Source organism: Hydra viridissima, unplaced genomic scaffold (assembly GCF_058129835.1).
Source record: "Hydra viridissima isolate aposymbiotic clone 2 unplaced genomic scaffold, HvirCarnegie_v1 scaffold_10, whole genome shotgun sequence".
NCBI lineage: Eukaryota > Metazoa > Cnidaria > Hydrozoa > Anthoathecata > Hydridae > Hydra > Hydra viridissima.
Window position 1 is genome coordinate 17,828,918 of NW_028324309.1, and position 20,001 is coordinate 17,848,918.

The 20,001-nt window shown below is 32.5% G+C and overlaps 2 protein-coding genes across 2 annotated transcripts; one reads left to right on the forward strand and one right to left on the reverse strand.

Annotated features, from left to right (window-relative positions):
• Window positions 1-5,977: 5,977 nt before the first annotated feature.
• Window positions 5,978-8,878, reverse strand: LOC149883447 (uncharacterized). Its single transcript, XM_090065696.1, has 2 exons — window positions 8,091-8,878; window positions 5,978-7,979 (listed from the first exon to the last, which is right to left on the reverse strand). The coding sequence occupies exon 2, from the start codon at window positions 7,804-7,806 to the stop codon at window positions 6,643-6,645; it is 1,164 nt and encodes a 387-aa protein (XP_089921822.1). The 5' UTR covers window positions 7,807-7,979; window positions 8,091-8,878; the 3' UTR covers window positions 5,978-6,642.
• A 6,907-nt stretch (window positions 8,879-15,785) lies between these two features.
• Window positions 15,786-18,743, forward strand: LOC149883448 (uncharacterized). The gene is made up of 2 exons (XM_090101077.1): window positions 15,786-16,520; window positions 17,196-18,743. Exons 1-2 carry the CDS (start codon window positions 15,786-15,788, stop codon window positions 18,741-18,743), a joined length of 2,283 nt encoding a protein of 760 aa, XP_089957203.1.
• Window positions 18,744-20,001: the final 1,258 nt, after the last annotated feature.

Consider the following 20,001-nt stretch of genomic DNA (forward strand, 5'->3'; position numbering starts at 1 on the left):
ACTGTTGTAAATAATTCCAATGTAGAACAGCTTTGGAGATGTCACAGAAAAATCTCTGGGTATAATCCAATATTTGTACCAAAAGAATTCCAACTAGCTCTAAGAATTATTGAGCACCAGTATGCGAAAAAGCTTCACGGGGGAGTTGGAGATACGATGGGTTGCATAAGAGAAAAGTTTTGAATACCAAACTTGAGTTGCCGTAAAAAAGATCATTCGTAAATGCAATTTATGTAAGAGATATTGAGTGAAACCGCTGTTACCACCAACAAGAGCAATGTTACCACGCTTTAGAACTGAATATATCAAACCGTTTAAGGTTACATAAGTTGATTTTGCCGGTGTGCGCATGTACAAGAGCTGTCTGCATCATACTTTGTCATGATATGTCAACAGGAGAATTTCAGAGAACTTTAAAGGAGTTTATTGCAAGAAAAGGACCACTACAAATGATGATTAGTCATAATGCAAAGAAATTTGTGGCAACAGAGAATTGGTTACTTACACTTAAGAAGGATGAAAATCTCGCCAACTATCTCGCTACTCAAGCCATAAAGTGGAGGTTTAATCTATCAAGAGCACCGTGGTGAAGAAAGTTATTTGAAAGATTAATCGGAATAATGAAGAAAAGTTTGTCAAAAATAATTGGTAAGGGCATGCTAAGTTTCTTTGAATCGGAGGAAGTATTGTTGGATGTGGAGTGCACAATGAACAATAGACCACTTTGTTACCAAGGTGACCAGTTCGATAATTAAGTGTTCATGCCAAATATATTAAAGAGGGGGGACCTGTTTTGCTTGAAGAAGATATTGATTTAATAACAAGGGGTGATTGGGCACTACGGAGAGCCAAGTTTGTACAAAATTGTAAGAATCATCTAAGGAAAAGATTGATGAACGAATACGTATATGCAATTGAAGAACGACAACAATCAAAGAAAAAGAAAGGCTACGTGAAACTCCTAGGTGTCGGAAGCTTGGTGCTCATTAAAACCATGTGAAGGACAAGGCACTTATCAACATTGAACGAATTGAAAACAATATTAAAGACGAAGATGGAGAAATTCTTGGCTTTAAAATTTGACTGGGAAATTGTTATGTGATTGAACGACCATTTCAGTCGGTGTGTGAATTGGAAATGAATTGTAACGCAGAAAGGGAATCAAATTGGACAAGAATTTGGAAACCAGAGCAGAAGCCAATTCTTTGAAAACAGCAACGAGACAGGCGAAACTGGATGCAAGACAATAGATCAATTGCATCATGGAAGACAAGATGGAAGATAGTTGATTAAAGCCGAAGTCTCAGCTTTAATCGGGGGAGGGTATCGTGAATAACGTCTTCAAGATACAATTATCGTGTTAATATATGTAAGGTGTTAGTGTGTATAGCTATTAATGTATGTAGGTGTTAATCCATGTGAGGTCTTTAATGTGTCAAAACGACGCGGTTGTAAAACTGTTTAAAATGGGATCGGAGTTTGTAAATTGTATAATTTACAGTCAGATGGGAAAAATAATATCAAGTCCATAAAGAAAACAGTGACTCATTAGTGTGTCAGGGAAGGTTAAAATAACTCCCCACAGACTTGTGTCTGGTAAAATATTACTTAATAAACTAAATAATAAAATGTAATAATGCCATAAATTTACTCAGGGGTTAAAGGAAAAAAAGAAAGCTGGTGGAACTGTACCAAAAGTTTAAAGAGTGGATTCAAAAGATTTAGGAGTGGCAAGTATAAATACTTAGATATGCAAAAAAAAGAGAAAAAAATGGAGGAGGGACCTGAAATTAGTGATTTTACTGCGTACTTACTTTATGTATGCCTCTTATGTTAAATGTTTATGTTAAAAAAAATATTTTGAAATGAACTTATTTCTGGTGTACAAATGGAGAGGTATCAACATAAACAGTGAATTATTATTTTCAATATAACATATTTCTTTGGTACAGTGGTAGATATTATCAAAGTGTTCTGAGTATTTTGGAGCGCTATAGCAATTTCCAAAAAGACTTTGTTTCACTTGATTCCTTTTCCTTTCTACGTGTCCTTCCTCGCAATCTGCTGATCGTCTACCTACATTCAACCATTCTTTTGTAAACTCATTTCGCTTAAATTCTTTAAGTGGAGGACCTTCAATGCTGATAGACATCAACGATTATAGATGTTTTTCTGAAAATATGCTTCGCACATCTTTACAGATGATATTCATAATTGAAAAACCGTTTTTAAATTCTGGATTTCTTACAGACATGATCATTGATGAAGAATGCACACGTTTCAACCTAGGAAATGTAAGTTGCTCAAAAGTTCGGAAAATATTATCACATGTTCTTGACCGTTAAAATGATCCTTGATGTTATTAAATTCCTGTTTTGTTAAAGCAAAATAATTATATAAATAATAGGTCTGTGCAAGACCTTTAAATTTGGATCTTTCCTTTGAATTACGTGTTGAATCAATTAATACATTTATGAAATAAATAATTAATACATTTATAAAATAAACATGAAAAGCTTTTAAGTTGGGCAAAACGGTCTTTACAGTTCGAAACAATGAAACAACCCTTTGTAAACTGAGAATTCGGCCTATTTTAAGAAGAAAAACTTCCATATCAACTGTTTCTGGTAAAAGCTCTCTTTTGTTTTTTGATGACTGAGTACTGTACAAAGCGTATAGAAAATCCATAAGACACTTGAAATGGTTCAGCGCCACCCATGCTTTAACCGCATCACTTACAGTCAGTTCGAAACGATGATACAAGCAATGCCATCCGAATTGCCGAGAAAACTTCTGTTTCAATTGTATAAAGACGCCAGCATTTGATCCAGTCATAACTGAGACACCATCACTGCAAAATCCTAGCGAATTGTGCGATGAATAGGAAACCGAAAGTCTGTGCCGATGAAGACTGTTTAGGATCTGATTTGCAATATCTGAAGCCTTGGTTACATTCAGTTCTAATAAATTAACGAATATGTTAATAGGAAAGTCATCAAGTTTATACGGAAGATATATATAATCAAGGAAGTTATCCCGGATGAACTTGTGCTTTCATCGAATACTGAACGTACCGGAGTATTGCTGGATTTAGTATAATACTTTCTTCTTCCTTTGCTCATTTGTAGAATCAATTATGTCTCCACAAAAAACGTTTGAGTGTAACACTCTGCCAGCATAATACTATTTAATTTCTGCAGATCAATGACCTCAGTATGATCAGTATAAGTTCTGTTTTTTTTAGCAATATTGTACACCGTTCTAAATACGCATTCAGTTGTGTCTTTTTCTGCTTGGTTACTTTATTTTTAAACTTGCTTTCAAATGCTCACCTTTTCTTAGTTCGAGAAGTTTGTATGCCTGCCTATGTGCTTCAGAAAAATTGTGTTTACATATTTTCTTTCTTAATGACATCAACTGCAATTCGCGAGATTCGCGATAAGAAATCATGGGATACGCAAACATTCCTTCGAACAACTTTCTAGTTTAATTGAATTGCAAACAGGGCATTCAACCTTGCCATCGATGCATAATAAAAAATTAATTTTAGGCTTGAATTCATTATGTTGTTTAATTGTCCGACATTTAGGAAAATGACTGCACCCATGTCGTCACAATTTTTATCAGATGAGGCTGCTGAACTGGATGATTGTTGAGGCAATGTTAAAGAATTCAATTGTATACTAAGTGTTTGTTGAGGCCGTGATGATGAACAATTCGTTGGTAACATGCTAGTAAAGTTAATAGCTTGAAATGACGATATATGATCTGTGTCTCCAAACCAGGCGCGATGTCAACATTTAGCAATAAAATTAGACAATTTTGCTTGTTTACGTTTTATCGCCTTTTACATTCACGGAAAGGATGATGTTTTTAAACAAACAACTATATATATTCAGAAAAGATACATTAAAACAAAACACAATTTACAATGGTGGAAAAAATAATAAATACAGTTTCTCAACATTTAGAAAAACGCTTCTTATCCACAGCAATTGGTATTGATATTAATTTTTATGTTTCTATAAACTTTATTGTTAAAAATTGTATTTTTAAAAAAAACTATGAAGTGTTTTTTAATTTTTCTCATGTTACTAACAATTTTGTTTAAAGTAGGCGGAAATTTAATGGAAAAAAAAAATACAGAAATGGTTAATTTGATCGTATATTTGAAAAAATTAAGAAAATTCAATGTTTATAAAACATATATCTATCAAAAATAATTTAAAAAAATTAAAAACAAATACAAACTTTTCTTTTTTTCTGAAAAAAGTTTATCAATCACTTAATATAATACTTACAAAAATTGCCAAATACTTTGTTGCATGTCCTTTATTTTTTTTTAATTTGAAAAGTCTTTTGGGCATGCTGTTGACCAACTTATGGCATGTTGATAGTGGAATAGCGTACCGTGATGTTTTCACAGCCTCCCACCAATCCCTTTTGTTCCGAGGCTTTTGTTTTGCAACCTCATCGTTTACAATTTTCCATAAATTTTATGTAGAATTTAAATCCGACAATTGTGCTGGCTAGTTCAATTTTCTTATACCATTATTTTGGAACCATCTATTTGCGATAGAAGCTGTATGTTTTGGATCGTTATCTTGTTGAAATATCCAGAGCAGCAGCATGTTATCCTCAGCATAAGGAAACATTATTTCTTCAAATATATTAGCATAAATATCAGCTATCATAGAGTCTGTTATTAAATAGATAGGACCATTACCAGATGACGAGAAACCTCCCCACACTGTAATGTTTCCACCACCAAGTTTAAGGGTTTTTTTTTAGTGTAATGTGGGTCAAACTCTTTTTTGGTGGTCTGCTTACATACTGGTTACCATCTGATCCAAAGATATTAAACTTAGATTCATCTGTCCACAAAACTGTGCCTCATTTCTTATTTGTCCATGCAGAATATTTATGAAAAAACTCTTTTCTAGCTTTTATATATCGTTTTTTCAATAAAGGCACACTTCTTGGTGATCTTCAAAACAAATTAACTTCAACCAAAAGTCCTCTAGTTGTTCGTGCTGTTACATTTAACTCTTTTTAATGGTGATGCTGGAGATAAATGGATCTCTTTTAGCTTCACGAATAATTTTTTTATCTTCTTTGTAATTTGTTATAATTATAATAATGTAACTTATTATTATTTAGTAGCTTAGGAAGGTCATATCAGTTTGAGGGGGAGTGACAAAGACAGCCAGGGTTGGAGATTTGAAGGGGGAGGGGGAGGGAAGAAACCTTCCTCTTAAATAAATATGGGGGAAGAGGCTATTACCCCCTCCAAAGTCTCTTCTTAAGAGATGTTAATAATAACCGGAGTCAAACACATATTTGAAAAGTAATAACAGTTAAAAATTAAAGAAAACAAAAAGATTAATCGTTACCGTATTTATAATTTTTTCCAGTAAACTTCCACCTAATTTAAACAAAATTGTTAGTAAAATGAGAAAAATTGAGAAAAAAAAAAAAAAATTTTTTAAATATAGTTTTTAACAATAAGATTTATAAAAACATAAAAATTAATATCAGTAAACATCAATTGCTGTGAATAAAAAGCATTTTTTTAAAATCTTTAGATACTGTATTTATTATTTTTTCCAGCCGCATCGATTATGCCATTAGAGTTAAATGAATGTTATTTAATGGATTGAAATACCACTAACCTTTTAAAATCAAATTTTTTAATAATTTGTTTATAAGGGTTGTCGGAAAATTACGCAAAGCTAAACTTTAGTAATAAACAAAACAAAATAGATCACAAGAATTCGGTCGCAGAGCCTTGCACTTAAGCAATAATTAAAATTGACTTTAATGCTCAATGAAACAGCTGGGCAAAAGTGAAAACAATTGAAGACTACACGGGAAGAAACGGCAGGGTCACATTTTTTCGTTTTGAGATAATTCATTTTTAACCTTTTAAGCCTGTATATCTTTTAAATTTTTAGGAAAAATGTGTGGATTTTTAAAGTATATTGCAAAAATAACCATTTTTGTATGCAATTAAAGTTATACTTTCAATTTAAGTGCAATAATTTTCATTTTAGACATTCTTTTTTAAGTGAAGTTTTTTTTGGACTCTGCCGTTTTTTCCCCGGTATAACGTCTTTTTAAGTTTTTAGATCAAGTGAAAAGTTAATGTTTTAATTATTTTATATTAGCTTGTAAATAAAATCAGGCAGGAGCCTTTTTAATCAACCGACTTCACCACTGGAACCTAGTATCGACCTTAAAACAGTCTTGGGGCCAGTATGAATTAAAAATACCTTTTTGTTGTTGATGACAAAATGCAATTTTTCTTCTTAATTCTAAGGTTTAAAGCTTTGCCCATACAGATGTCACTTTTCTTTCACAAAACTATATGTACAAACAGGTATTTATTGCAGGGAGTCTTTCCTTATAATAAATGAGTTTTAAATTTTTATGGGTAAATGTAACTAAAAAACTAATATTTATGTCTATTCTCAATTTTTATCTTAATATCAATATTTCAATATCTTGTGATTATTAATTTTATAAATTGATTCAGTTTAAATGCAGACAAAGAAAAAACATTAACTTTTAAAAATCTTTCAAGAAACATTAACAAAAAAAAGAAAAAGAAAGGTCAAACTACAAATGAAAAAAGGCGTCTATTTATTCATCATCTTCAGAGTCAATATTTTCATGAAATGCCTCGACAAGCTCTTGATTGTAAGGCAGAGAATCATAAAACTCTGTATTGGATGTGAACTTTTTTAACACTTGTAGGTCTCTGTACTTTGCCTCGGAGATACAAAGTTTTGCATTATATAGTATTGGGATCTCACCTTTTATAGCAATATTCCTATTATTTTTTAAATTTGTTTTTAATAATAACCCATTCCACGAATCACGATGAAATATAATGCCAGTTGAGTCTCCTCTAAAACAAATTTCACGAAGAGGACGTGTTGGAATTGGACATTTCTTCTTATAAAATGGTCTTAAAAAATCAGTTATATTTTTTACCATATCTTGCATCAATTCTACAACTTGAAATGGAGTGGGTCTTTTACAAGCATTTCTGAATGTGTTAATCCAATCTAATGGAATACATGCAGGTGTTTTGCAATTAATTAACCCCATATCTTTATCACACTCCATATAAGAATGTCCGCGTTCTGGAAACATAACTTTAATGAAGTCAAACCTTTTTTTTTCATGAATAAGGAAATCCATAAAACGAATTAATGTATAGTTTTTGTTTTGGCCGGCACATGAATCACAAAACAGCTCTACAGATCGAATTTCTTTGTCTAAATGTTTCATAAAAAAATCATATAACATTGACGTTACCTCATCAGCCCCTTTTCTAGCAATAGTTTCATCATAACAATACAAAAAAACTTCATTACTTGAAAGCACGTGAATATTAAATGAATAAAATGCCAGTTTTCTTCTGTAGTAAAAGTCATTGGTTGATAGATTTGGTAAATTGAGATTTTTTTGGAAATCAAAAGCAATTGACTCAAATCTTTGTTCCCATTGTGCTTTAAACCGTGCATTTCGTTTTCTAACATAAAATGTTTTGGCATCTTTGTGGTGTTGTTCTTTCTGTAATTCTATCTCATCTAATTGTTGTTTAAGCTTTTTGCACTCTGAATTAAGAGATAGTTCAAATTTTGTTGATTCGATTTTAATTTTAAACTCATCACATTTAGAACAAGTGTCAGTTCTAGGGTACCCAAAAGAAATGTTAAAATTAGTGTTAAATATTTTGCGATAAGATTCATATGACAATTTTTCATTTCCATACTTGATTTTAAACAGGTTAAACATCTTGGTAATATTCAGTTCTTCAGGAAGATATAGTCGCCTAGTTTTATTTTGAGAATAGTGAGACTCTCGACCTCTGAAAGAAGAAATGTGATCACATATCTTATTTTTAAGTTCAGGAGTAAAATTATTATAATGATTTTTGTGTTTTCCTCTTTGATCGTGGGGTGAGTGACCTATATAATGAAAAAACGTAATTTTTATATAAGATTAATGTTATTGAAAACTTGCATTAAGAAAAAAGATTTTATAACTATTAATGTATTCAATAAAAAATTATAATTTGCCTGTGGTTAAAAGACTTCTTTTTATTGTCTCCAATCTTCCCTTCTTTATCCCAAAGATTGAAGTAAATGCAGAAAAGCAAACATGAACAAACGAATTCTCACTTGTTATTACCTCTTGATTTGTAATAAAAAGTTTATATTTGTAACTGCTATTATATCCTTTTGAATCGATATTTCGTGGTCTTCTTCTTGAAACATTATTTAAAGTTATTGAACTAGCAAGATACGAATCTTGAGCATCCTTGCTGGCTAGAGAGTTAAAATAACTTAATAAAGAAATTCTATCTTCTCTTTTAACAATTTCGAAGCATTTCAACCTTTTACAATTACATTCAGGTCCTGTTTTATGTGATGCTAGTCTTTGTTTTTTTTTTACTTTCACGCAATCTTTCCTTACTTTTTCGTTTTTTGGATTTCTTTAGCATTTCTAATGGTTTTTCATTTGCCGCCATTTTTACTAAACTTACATCAACCAAGTCATCTGTTACTATTTTGAAAAACAAGGACTTAAAGCTATCAATATCAGTCTTGATAATTCAAAAAATAAGGAAGGTAAACTTGGTTGATGTCTTTTAGAAAGTTCCGAACATTATTCACATTCTTAAAAATTTGTTTTTCGGGGAGGTAATTTTTTGTATAATGAAGAAAAGAGATTTCATTCCGTCAAACTTTAAATATGCATCAAATTGTTTATTTGATTTGAATTCAAATACAAACTATGCTTTGGTGGTTAATAAAGCTAGAATGTGTAAAATGTCAAAATTTTCAAAATGTGACCCTGCCGTTTCTTCCCGTGGAGTCTTCAATTTCTTTCTTCCATTTTTTAAAAAAGTTAAAGTCGCGTAATTTATGGACAATTCCATACAAGGTCTTATAAAAAAAATTCATGTAAAGTCGAAAGCGTGACGGTGGAACGGTAGCGAAATAAATGGAAAGGAGTGAATAAATTTCATGGATTTTCAACTTAGGGAAAACGGCGTTCCCCTGCGTTCCCCTGCGTTCCCCTGCGTTCCCCTGCGTTCCCCTGCGTTCCCCTGCGTTCCCCTGCGTTCCCCTGCGTTCCCCTGCGTTCCCCTGCGTTCCCCTGCGTTCCCCTGCGTTCCCCTGCGTTCCCCTGCCTTCCTCCCTACTTTAACCCCAAATACACTTTTTCTGTATAAATACAAGTATGAATTTAAATCCGGAAAATTGCTAGATGGTTTGGCTAAAGAAAAGGCCCTGAAAGATTTATAAAGGTAGCATGAAAACAACCTTAAAATACCTACTTCGTTCGCATTCCCTGAACAAATCCTTTTGGTTGCAAAAATATAATCCGGTTTTAACATCTCGCCATTGTTTTGATGGATTATTCTTGCGCCATTTATTTAGTATTTGCATAGTTAGTTCTCGCGTAGTTTCAAACTTTTTTTTTAAACTATCAATTGCTGAGTCATCAACCAAAAGATATCGAGCAAACTTTTCGCAATCGTAAGTCAGCATATCAGCAAGTGTCGTAAATACATCTTGTGGAAGTTTTTCAACTAAGAGAGAAGGTTTTATTAAGAGAGTCCAAAAGCCGTGTCAAAGCCCAGTCCTGGATATCCAAAAACGGACCGATATAAATACAGAGATGGCACGCCAGAGCCGGTTAGCCACAACTGGACCACTGGTCTAAAACATAACTGAGTAGCGTATGCGGCAATTCTTAGAAGCCTGTTTTGGACTCTGAAGATGGCGACGGAATAAACAAACGCTTATATGAAAATTATAAAACTGTTTGTATTGAAGTTTTATATCTTGAGTTCAAATATTGATAAATGTATAAGTTTCATAAAAAAATCCGTTTTTTTGTTTACCATATAATTTTTTTCGCTGAAATATTTACATAAAGTTCAAATATAGATATTTAATTTTTGGTTAACAAAATATATTCTTACAATAATTTGTTGAATGTTATCCTTTCTGTTTTTCGTTTTTTAGAATAAATATGATAAAATAAGGTACTAGTTTTCAGTAAGAATAAGTATAATTTTTATTCTTAGCTTTTTTAAATACATTTTGCTAAATAGTAGTGATGAAAAAGTGTTTAACTTTAAAATTTAGATAAAAAAAACCTAGTAATTATATAGGACTTAAATGTCAATTGTTAAAACTTTGTGATGTTGAAAATGTAACATTGGAAGACAAAGTGGTTGAAGAAACTACTGGTACCTTAACAGGTATGATATTGAAACAGCCAACTGAAGCTAACAGGGAATCTTTTTGAGAATTTAAATCAAGAATCATCATTTTTTACATTTTTTGGAAGCTGGTTACTGCAATCACAGAGCAAACTATTTAAATCAAGACTCATTTGACCCTAGCCCCAACCCTAACTCTAACCCTAACCCTAACCCTAACCCTAACCCTAACCAACTTACAACTGTTGGGAGCTGCCAACTTTGTAATTTATTAATTGCTTGTGCAGAAATCTCAAGTAATAATAAGAATAACAGTAAGTATAGCAGTATATGATAGGGGAGAGGGGGGCAGCTTAGAACACTTTTTAAACTTTTTTTTATAAATCAATATTTTAATTATTCTAATCACTTTTTTTCTTCTGAATAGTCAAAACAATGATTAAGGAATAAAACTGCAGAGTTTAAATAAATTCTAAGCTAAAAATTAAGTCAAAATTACTATTTCTTTAACACACGTGAAAATGTTCAAAACTGCCCCAACCTGAGGTAGCTTTGAACAAACCTGGGGCAGCTTTGAATTATCTCTGGCAAATGGAAATAACTAGAGATTATTATTACTATTTTTTCAAACAGAGCATTGATTTACTTTTAAATTTGATTAAGTTTAAGTTTTTAATAGTAAAAATCTTTTTTTTTTTACATACAATCTTATCTTATAATCACTCTAAAAAGTTGATTAAACAAAAGTTATGTAAAGCTATTTAAGCTGTAAATAAAAGTAGCTTAAAAAAAAAAAAAAGCTTACAAAACGAACTAAACTTTAAACTTAAAAAAACCCAATTATACCGGTAAATGATAATGGATAAAATTTAAGTTTCTATTAGTAACAATAGATAAAACAATGGTTACTTAAATAATTAAACCATCCACTGATCTAATTAAAATCTTACACTTCAAAAACACAAATGTTTGTGTTAGTGTATTGTTTAGCATGGTATTGTATTATAGAACATTTAAAAAACACTAACAACATTTAATAGAGAATATATATATAATAAACCTCAAATAATTTTTCAAAGAATCTTTACAAGCAACAAAATCTAAACTTTCAAAAAAAAATTGTAGAAAATCAAAATAATTAAAAGTTAAGATAACTCAACATAGATTAAAGTATTTTTTGTTTTAGCTTGGCTTTTGAGGATCTAATTTTTTAAGTTCCTTGTTTTTCAATTCGTAATGATGTTTCAAGTCCAGCCTTGCGTAAAAGATAAGATTTTTTTTATTTCTTCTCTTTCTGGGGTGTCAGTAAGAATCTTAGATTTCCCACTTTTTCTGTCTTTATTAGTTTTTTTACGAGGTAGAGCTTTTGGATATGGTATTACTGATTCAGGTGTTATTGTGTGATGTGATTGTAAGACATTGCTTATAATTTTTTGCTCATCATCCTTATAATCAATCATACAATCTTGTTTTTGCATAACTATCCCTTCAGGTGTAATAGGAATTTGATGTAAATTATCAAAGGTAGCTATACTAAATGTTTCTATCAGAGGGCGATTAGTTACTTCAGCACTTTGAAAGTCGTCATTGCAGAAAGCAAGTCGTGAAAAAGGATATATTTCAGATGTGGAAAAACCTGCAACAATATTCCTGGCAATATATCTTAAAGTATATGCTGGTGTCACTATACCAACTAGATCATGTATTGTTATGTTTTTTCCTAGATTGCATACAAGCCAATCATTCTGAGAAATAGACAGTTTTTGCTTGAAAGTACCATTAACTGCCACATCCAAAGGTTGCATTCTATGAGTGCAGTGAGTTGGAAACGTTAAAACAACCATTCCATTTTCACAACAATAGTTAATGGCATCTAATGTACAATGGCTTTCATGATTATCCATTAAGAATAAAACAGGATCCTCTTTCGAACATCTGACTAGTTTCTTTATATGTTCTAAAACCTTTAAAAACAATGGCTCTGTCATCCAGCCACTTGTGGGACTGTTTGCATAACCAATACAACCAGGTGGTCCTCTTTTTATCATGTTGTTTTGAAACCGTGCTCTTGGAAATATGAAGACAGGTGGAATGAAATTTCCTATAGCATTTCCTATACCACACATAGTAATTAGTTGTCCACGTTCAGCAGACACACACTGTCCTACTTGTTTTGTTCCACGTGATGCTATAACATGGGGTGCTTGTACTACTGTCATAATGCTGGTTTCATCGATATTATAAATTCTATCAGGAGTGAATTTTTATTTTTTTAAAACTTTTTCATAGTTATCAAAAAACTGATTTACATTGTGCTGATTGAAACTTGTTGAACGAGACAAACTTGTATTTTCAGGTTTTCTAAGTGAAAGTTCTTGGTGACGTTTCATGAAACCCTTCAACCACTCTATACCAGCTTGTTTATTTTCCATCCATTTACTTGGACATTTGCAAAGTTTCATAGCATAATGAAATGCTAATTCTCTTGCTTGTTTATATGTTAAGCAATAATTCATTTTAGAGCTTTTTATTAGGTAGTCTCTTAACATTATTTCCTCATTTTTGTTAAATACTTGTGCGACAGTATATTAAGTTGTCAAACCAAGCTTGGTCTCAGATAAATTTTTATATTTCTTTACTCTGTAATGTAAAGTATTACGTTTTATATTATAAGTTTTAGCAGCTTCGCTTGGCCTCATTAATCCATTTACAACTTGGAGAACAGCATTATTAATATCCTCCTCTATTATTTCTGTCACTCTCTTTTTTTTATAATTTTGAACCATTTTTAAAATTAGACAACCAAAATTTAGGCCGTAATAATCAAGCAATACAGTGCGAGAAGTTTAATCGATTCAAAGGTACCCCATTCGTTTTATTCAAAACTTTAAATAATAAACAATGATTTTTTCAAACAAAATTATCTTAATTATTGATATTTTCTGCTTAATTGTAAATGTTATGAATTATTCTATCTTATAAATAGCATTAAACATCTCACAAGTAAGAAACGTGATCAGGAAAATCTTAGAACTTTACATCGAAATGTTTACGATTTGTCCTCAAAAACAAATCAATCAAATATTTTGTCCATTTTAAGCAAAATGCCAGGAAAAACAGGTGATAGCTGCGAGGGTAATTATTATCTTCACAAAATATTTAGTTTTACTAAGTTTAAATACAAAAACGCTTCAAAAATGCATTTTTTCAAAGCTGCCCCCGTTCAAAGCTGCTCCCCTCTCCCCTATTAATAAAAAAGTATAGTAGATGATTTAAATATTTCCAAAAATGATCTATATTGCACTATGTTTCTGCAATAAAAGTTTTTTTAGTGCATGAACATAGTGCAATATAGATCATTTTTTGATACCGTAAAGGAAACATTAGCCAAGTAGAATATTGTTATTTAATTTAAACAAATGGTTGATTTTCCTCAACTCATCAACTTCATCCAGCATTTTTCCATCAACACTGTCAAGAACACCAGCTTTTTTAATGAATTTTCTTCTATACTTTTCTGGGTACTTCATACCTCTTTTCAACTTTTTGTTCCTTGTTGATGAACTGATTTAAGAATACTGTCCCAGCTCGTTTTCTTCTCAAGTTTTATTTTTTGTCAGCTGGACTTCTTTTCCTTACATCTATTAAAATTTTCAACCGTTTCTTTGTTATTCTAATAATTGAACTTTTCCACTTAAAATACATTAAACTTTTAAAAAAATTTCGCGCGTTCCTTTTCTATATGATTTTTGTTTTTGTTTTTTTTTACGTTTCAACTAAAACTTTAACAAAGCACTTTGTTACAACTTAATGGCGTCACTCATAATGCTGTAACAAACAACAAGAGATCTTCTAGAATAAAATCAACGAGGTGAGGAATAGATTGATTACATGTCAAGGGATACTGCCCTTTTCTGAGTTGACTTCAAACGCAACCTCAGTTTTTCTAGAATCGATAAAATATCAAACAAAAATACATTTGTTACTTAATAGCAAGTTTCGGAAACTTTTTGAACTTTTCTTCCTACGTTTGTTGATAAAACTTATTGGATTAATAAAAAGTTTATTTTTTAAACTAAAACTGAATAATATAAGTATGCAACTTATAAAACTTTAAGCTGGTTTTAAACTCTTCGCTAATATACTTTACTTTTTTCAGTAGTCAGAAAACTCGTAAAGAAAAATGTGTAGAAGTAATTGTTACGACTACTAGGAAATGCGGGTTCTGGGACATTGATTTCTTTCCCATACTTAAGGTTATCTTTTAAATCTTTAAAATTTTCCAAGATGGCGTCTCTTTTTAATCCTAAGTTTGATAACTTTCATGCGTTTTTCTTACCGCAATATTTTCTTTTCTTCCCGTGCTGATGTAATAAAATTTTCTTTTCACAATATTTTCTTTCCATATGAAAAAGATGGAAAGGAAGTATGTGATTGAATTTGATGAAATGGGTTGCGCACATATATTTGATGAAACTTTAGAAATTCATGCGAATTATCTTGCTGCTTAATTTTTTAATTCTTTTCACTGGAGAATTAAAAAAAAACGGTAAAGACTTTTCGAAAATATGCTGAAAGTGTGCCGAAAATATGCCAAAATGAAAAGAATTGAATTGACTTAAAGAAAATCATGGCATGAATAAAATGAGTGGTAAATCTTCAAAAAAATTAATCGCCAAAGAGCAAAAAATTGAAAGCACCGAAAAAAAAAATCTTTCCCTTAAAAAAATGGAAGATAAAACTGTTACTAAAAAGCAAAAAGCTAAAACTGTCGCTAAAGAGCGAAAAATTGAAAATGACTTAAATAAAAATCTTTCCGTAATAAAAATGGATAGAATTGCCGTGAAAGATTTAAAAATGATGGCTAAAGACCGTGCTATCAAAGGTATCTCAAAAATGAGAAAAGCCGAGCTTATTGAAGCCGTAAAAACAACAAGACCTATTATTGGTTCTCAGCCTGTAACGCGTAGACGTACGACTGATGCAAGACCAATTGTTCAAAGACCGGTTCCTGCTCCTCGTCCTGTTTCCAACGACTTGATTTTATTCGGACTGCTCGCTTGCAAAATCGGGTGACTAGAGCTGAAACATCTATCCTTGACACACCTGTTACCGATTCAACGAGCGTCATTACACCTAGACCTGTTCCTGCACCAAGACCTGGTTTATTTTCAAGAATTGCAACGACTGTCTGCAACGGTTTTAACCAAGTAAATGCTCTCATTGATTCATTCATTCCAACTACTGTGAAGAATGCAGTGAGCAGCGTGAGAAATGGAGTGGAAAAAACGATAAAGTCTCTTAAAGGTCTTTTATTTGATGCTTCTGTTTCTGCTCCGAGTCCAGCACCAAGACCTTTTAAAATAAAGTTTAAAATGACTGATCATGCAGTGGAGCGTGCTGCTAGGCAATTTTCTTACGAGCCTTCTGTTCGATATGAAGACCTTGCAGCCTTTTTAACTTGGTTAGAGAGTCTGCTATTCATGTCATGGAAGCAGAAAGGAATACAAAAGTAAGAATTATTTTAACATGTAAAATGAAATCTGTAAGCATCTTGACTGGTGAAGAAGCTACTCGAATGGCAAGTTTTTCATCCAACTCTGAAATTATACTGGAGGCTACGAATTTAAGAAAGTTAATGGGTGAAATGGAAGAAAAACTCTTGGAAAATAGTGTCATATACAATAAGATGGGATCCAATTGCAGAATATCTAAAATTTTAAAAATGGATATTAACTTTATTGATTACGAGCCTCTTAGCGGTTCATCCTACATTGATCTACCTAATATGTTGAAAAGTAAAAAGGCGATTATCAACATGGAAAACAATGACGATCAATACTTTAAATGGTCAGTCACCAGGGCGTTGAATCTAGAAAACAATCATAATGAAAGGATCAGCGAAAACTTGATTCTAAAATCTGAAGAGTTAAATTGGGAAGGAATTAAATTTCCTGTCAAGCTCAAAAAAATCGACAAGTTTGAAATGATCAATCCAGACATTAGCATCAATGTCTTTTGCTATATTGAAAAAAAACCTCGCCCTTTGAGAACATCTGAATTTTTGGATCGAAAGCATCGTGTTGATTTGTTGTTCATTTCAAACGATGACACTGACCATTATTGCGTGATTAAAAGTTTTAGTCGATTTGCTGGTTCTTCAGCATCAAAAGGTAAAAGAAAACAACATTTTTGCAGAAATTGTCTCCAAGCTTATGACCAAGAAGAAAAGCTCCAAAATCATCAACTTTATCGTTATGATAACGCCCCAGTGAGAATCGAACTTCCTAAAGAAGGAACAACCGTTCAGTTTAAAAACTACAACATGTCGATGAAAGTTTTGTACGTCGTATATGCTGACTTTAAAAGTTTCATCAAACCCATTAACGACAACACTGAATATAATGATAAAGAGCCGTACACCAAAAAATACCAAAAACACGTTCTAAGCTCCTTCTACTATTACATCAAATGCTTTGACGAAAACCTTTATAAAGAAAAACCTGTCACGTACACAGCAGAAAGCGATGATGATGATGTTGCTCAAAAGTTTGTAAACAGTCTCGAAACAGACCTTAGAAAAATTTTCGACAAGATTGATTTTATAAAAAAGAAAGTGATGACTGATGAGGATGAAAAGAATTTTAAAGATACAACCCAATGTTACATTTGCAGTAAAGATCTTGACGGTGATAAAGTGTGTGACCACTGCCATTTGACTGAAAAGTATCGAGGAGCTGCTCACAAAGATTGTAACATAAAATATCAAATTCCAAATTTCATACCCGTCATTTTCCACAATTTGTCTGGTTACGATAGCCATTTGTTCATTAAAAAATTAGGTGGGAAATTAAATTGGATTCCCAACAACGATGAAAAATACATCAGCTTCTCAAAAAGCATCAAAGTAAGAGAATATATTGATTAAAAAACTGGAAAACTGAAGGAAGTATGGAAAGAATTAAGGTTTATTGACAGCTTCAGGTTCATGGGAAGTTCATTAAAAGATTTGGCAGACAAACTTGTTAAAGATTTGTGTAATGAATGTGCTAAATTAAATCCAAAGACATGCAAGGAAAACTGTCAAGATAAGAAAGGAGAAGGATGCAAATGCAAAAAAAATTGTAGAGATTGCGCTTATAGAAGATCTAAAAAAGGAGATGAAATGTGCATAAACCTAAATTCAGTATTTAGTGGAACAAAACGAGATTTGTTGCTGGGAAAAGGTTTTTACCTTTACGAATGGGTGGACTCCATTGATAAATTCTCAGAAACAGCATTGCCTCCTATTAAAGCCTTCCATTCCAAACTGAAGGACGACAAAGAAAAAGAAGAAGAAGAAGAAGACTATGCACACGCTCAAAACGTTTGGAACGAATTCAGATGCGTAACTTTTAAAGACTACCACGAGCTGTACAACGTTTCAGACGTTTTAATTCTGGCAGATGTCTTTGAAAATTTCAGAGAGGTGTGTCGTACCTATTACGGTCTTGACCCTCCTTGGTATTACACCTCCCCTGGTTTAGCTTGGGACGCTATGTTAAAAATAACTGGAATTAAATTAGAACTTCAATTCGATCCTTATATGCTTCTCATGTTTCAAAGAGGAATACGCGGTGGAATCAGCATGATCTCAAACCGACTTGGAACTGCTAGTAACAAATACATGGGTGATTCGTACGATCCTTCAAAACCATCGAACTTCATCCAGTACTTGGATGCCAACAATTTATACGGATGGGCGATGAGTAAAAATCTTCCTGTTGGAGGATTTAGATGGATGACTGAAGATGAACTCTCAAATTGGAAATCTATGCCATGCATCCTTGAAGTCGATTTGGATTACCCTGACCATCTTCACGATGATCACAACGATTACCCTTTAGCTCCTGAAAGATTAAAAATAGGCAAAGTGGACAAGCTGGTTCCAAATTTAAACAACAAAGAGAAATACGTCGTCTATCATGAAAACATGAAACTGTATGATCGAATGGGTTTAGTCATTACAAAGTTTCATCGAGGTATCACCTTTAAAGAAGAGCCTTTTATGAAAATTTACATTGACCTCAATACCCAATTAAGAGCAAAAGCTGAAAGTCCTTTTGAAAAAGAATTCTTCAAGCTGATAAACAACTCCGTCTTTGGAAAAACCATGGAGAATATTCAAAAGCATGTTGATGTTAGGCTCATCACCACAAAAAAAGAAGCTTTAAAATTGTCTAAAATACCTAATTATGAGCGAAACACCATTTTTGATGAAAACTTGATCGCAGTTCACATGAAAAGTACAATACTCTTTTACGACAAGCCTGTTTATTTAGGAATGTGCATCCTCGACATCAGCAAAACTCTCATGTTTGAACACCACTACGACTACATGAAGCCTAAATACGGTGATCGCGCAAAATTGTTGATGACTGACACAGACTCGCTCATATATAGTCAAAAGGCGGTTCCAGGACATCGACCCCTTCCCATACTTAAGGATGCATAAAAAATGGTGAACACTTCATATCATGTTCTTGGACAAAACCAATACTTAAGAGTCGTCTTTAAAAATTAAGAAGAAGTATAAAAATAATCATGTTATTTCTATACCAGTTCTTCAAGATGCCTGTTCTTCTTTATTGCCTTGTTTTGTAATGCCCGATAGCCAAGGTGTGAATACCGTCTTCCAAGATGTGCCTTTTGTCATCGTTAGCGCTGAGTGCTACTTTGTTGATTTCTTCGGTGTAGACATCGTGATGACGTGATCGGAAGACGTTCATGGTGGTGAGTTTTTCTGTCTTGTTCATTAAGCAGTCACCACAAGGTATTAATAACTTCTTGAAAGTCAAGACCTTCATTCAATTTTTTTAAAACATAAAGACACAAGTGACCACAATAAGAAGTATTACCAAATTGCACTCTTTCACTGTTGTAAAAGACTGGACTTTTCAAGTAGTCAACTAGTTCAACAAGAGGAGGCTGAGCATAAGAGTCAAAGCTGTATTTTTTGTCAGCGTCTTTATACCAGCACACCCAATGAAACCCACCAGTGCTTGAATCTCCTGTATTCACAATACCACATTCTTTTTTTCTTGGCTTTTTTGGTAACTCATCCCTGACAAACACGCCTTGAAAGTTTTTTAATTTTAACTGTTTAGCAGCCTTTATCAACTGAAAATTAGTCAAAGCTTTATTAGGTAAAACAATTCCTTCTACGTCAATCCATTGAAAGTCGATCATTTTTTTAATTTCTTAAAAAGTTTATCCGAATTTTTTAACAAGCGATTTTCATAGAATAGCACCTAAAAAAGGAATGCTTGAGAAGGGTGAGTTTGGACCGAATAATAATCCGGCTCCAACAGATTGATAACCTTTTCCATTTTTAACAAAGAGTCCTTCACCGTGAACATTTTTAGTCCATGGGGTGATAAACAATCCATCTCCACCTAAAGTTTTTATCTTCATTCCTTTTCCGTTTTTGCTCAGGTAAAAAAGACCTCGCCCAGCGATTTTATCAACCATAGCGGAACCAGCAGAAGATCCTACACCTGCTAACAATCCAGTGGCTAGAGCAGGAACTACTCTTGTAGCAAGAGTGCTGCCTAACATACCTAATAACGGTAAAAGAGCTCCGATGAATCCGCCTTCAATGGTTGAGTTGTATGATAATTGTTTTCTGCTCAGTTTGAGTGTGACTCCTTTACCAGCTTCATACGCTTTTTTAATTTTGTTCAATTGCGCATTAGTGATAGCGAGAACATGTT

Coding starts and splice junctions, on each gene's coding strand:
- LOC149883447 (XM_090065696.1), bottom strand. CDS start 7,806: ATGTTTAACCTGTTTAAAATCAAGTATGGAAATGAAAAATTGTCATAT.
- LOC149883448 (XM_090101077.1), top strand. CDS start 15,786: ATGAAATCTGTAAGCATCTTGACTGGTGAAGAAGCTACTCGAATGGCA. Junction 16,521..17,195: donor ATCGTTATGATAACGCCCCA/GTGAGAATCGAA, acceptor GGAAAACTGAAG/GAAGTATGGAAAGAATTAAG.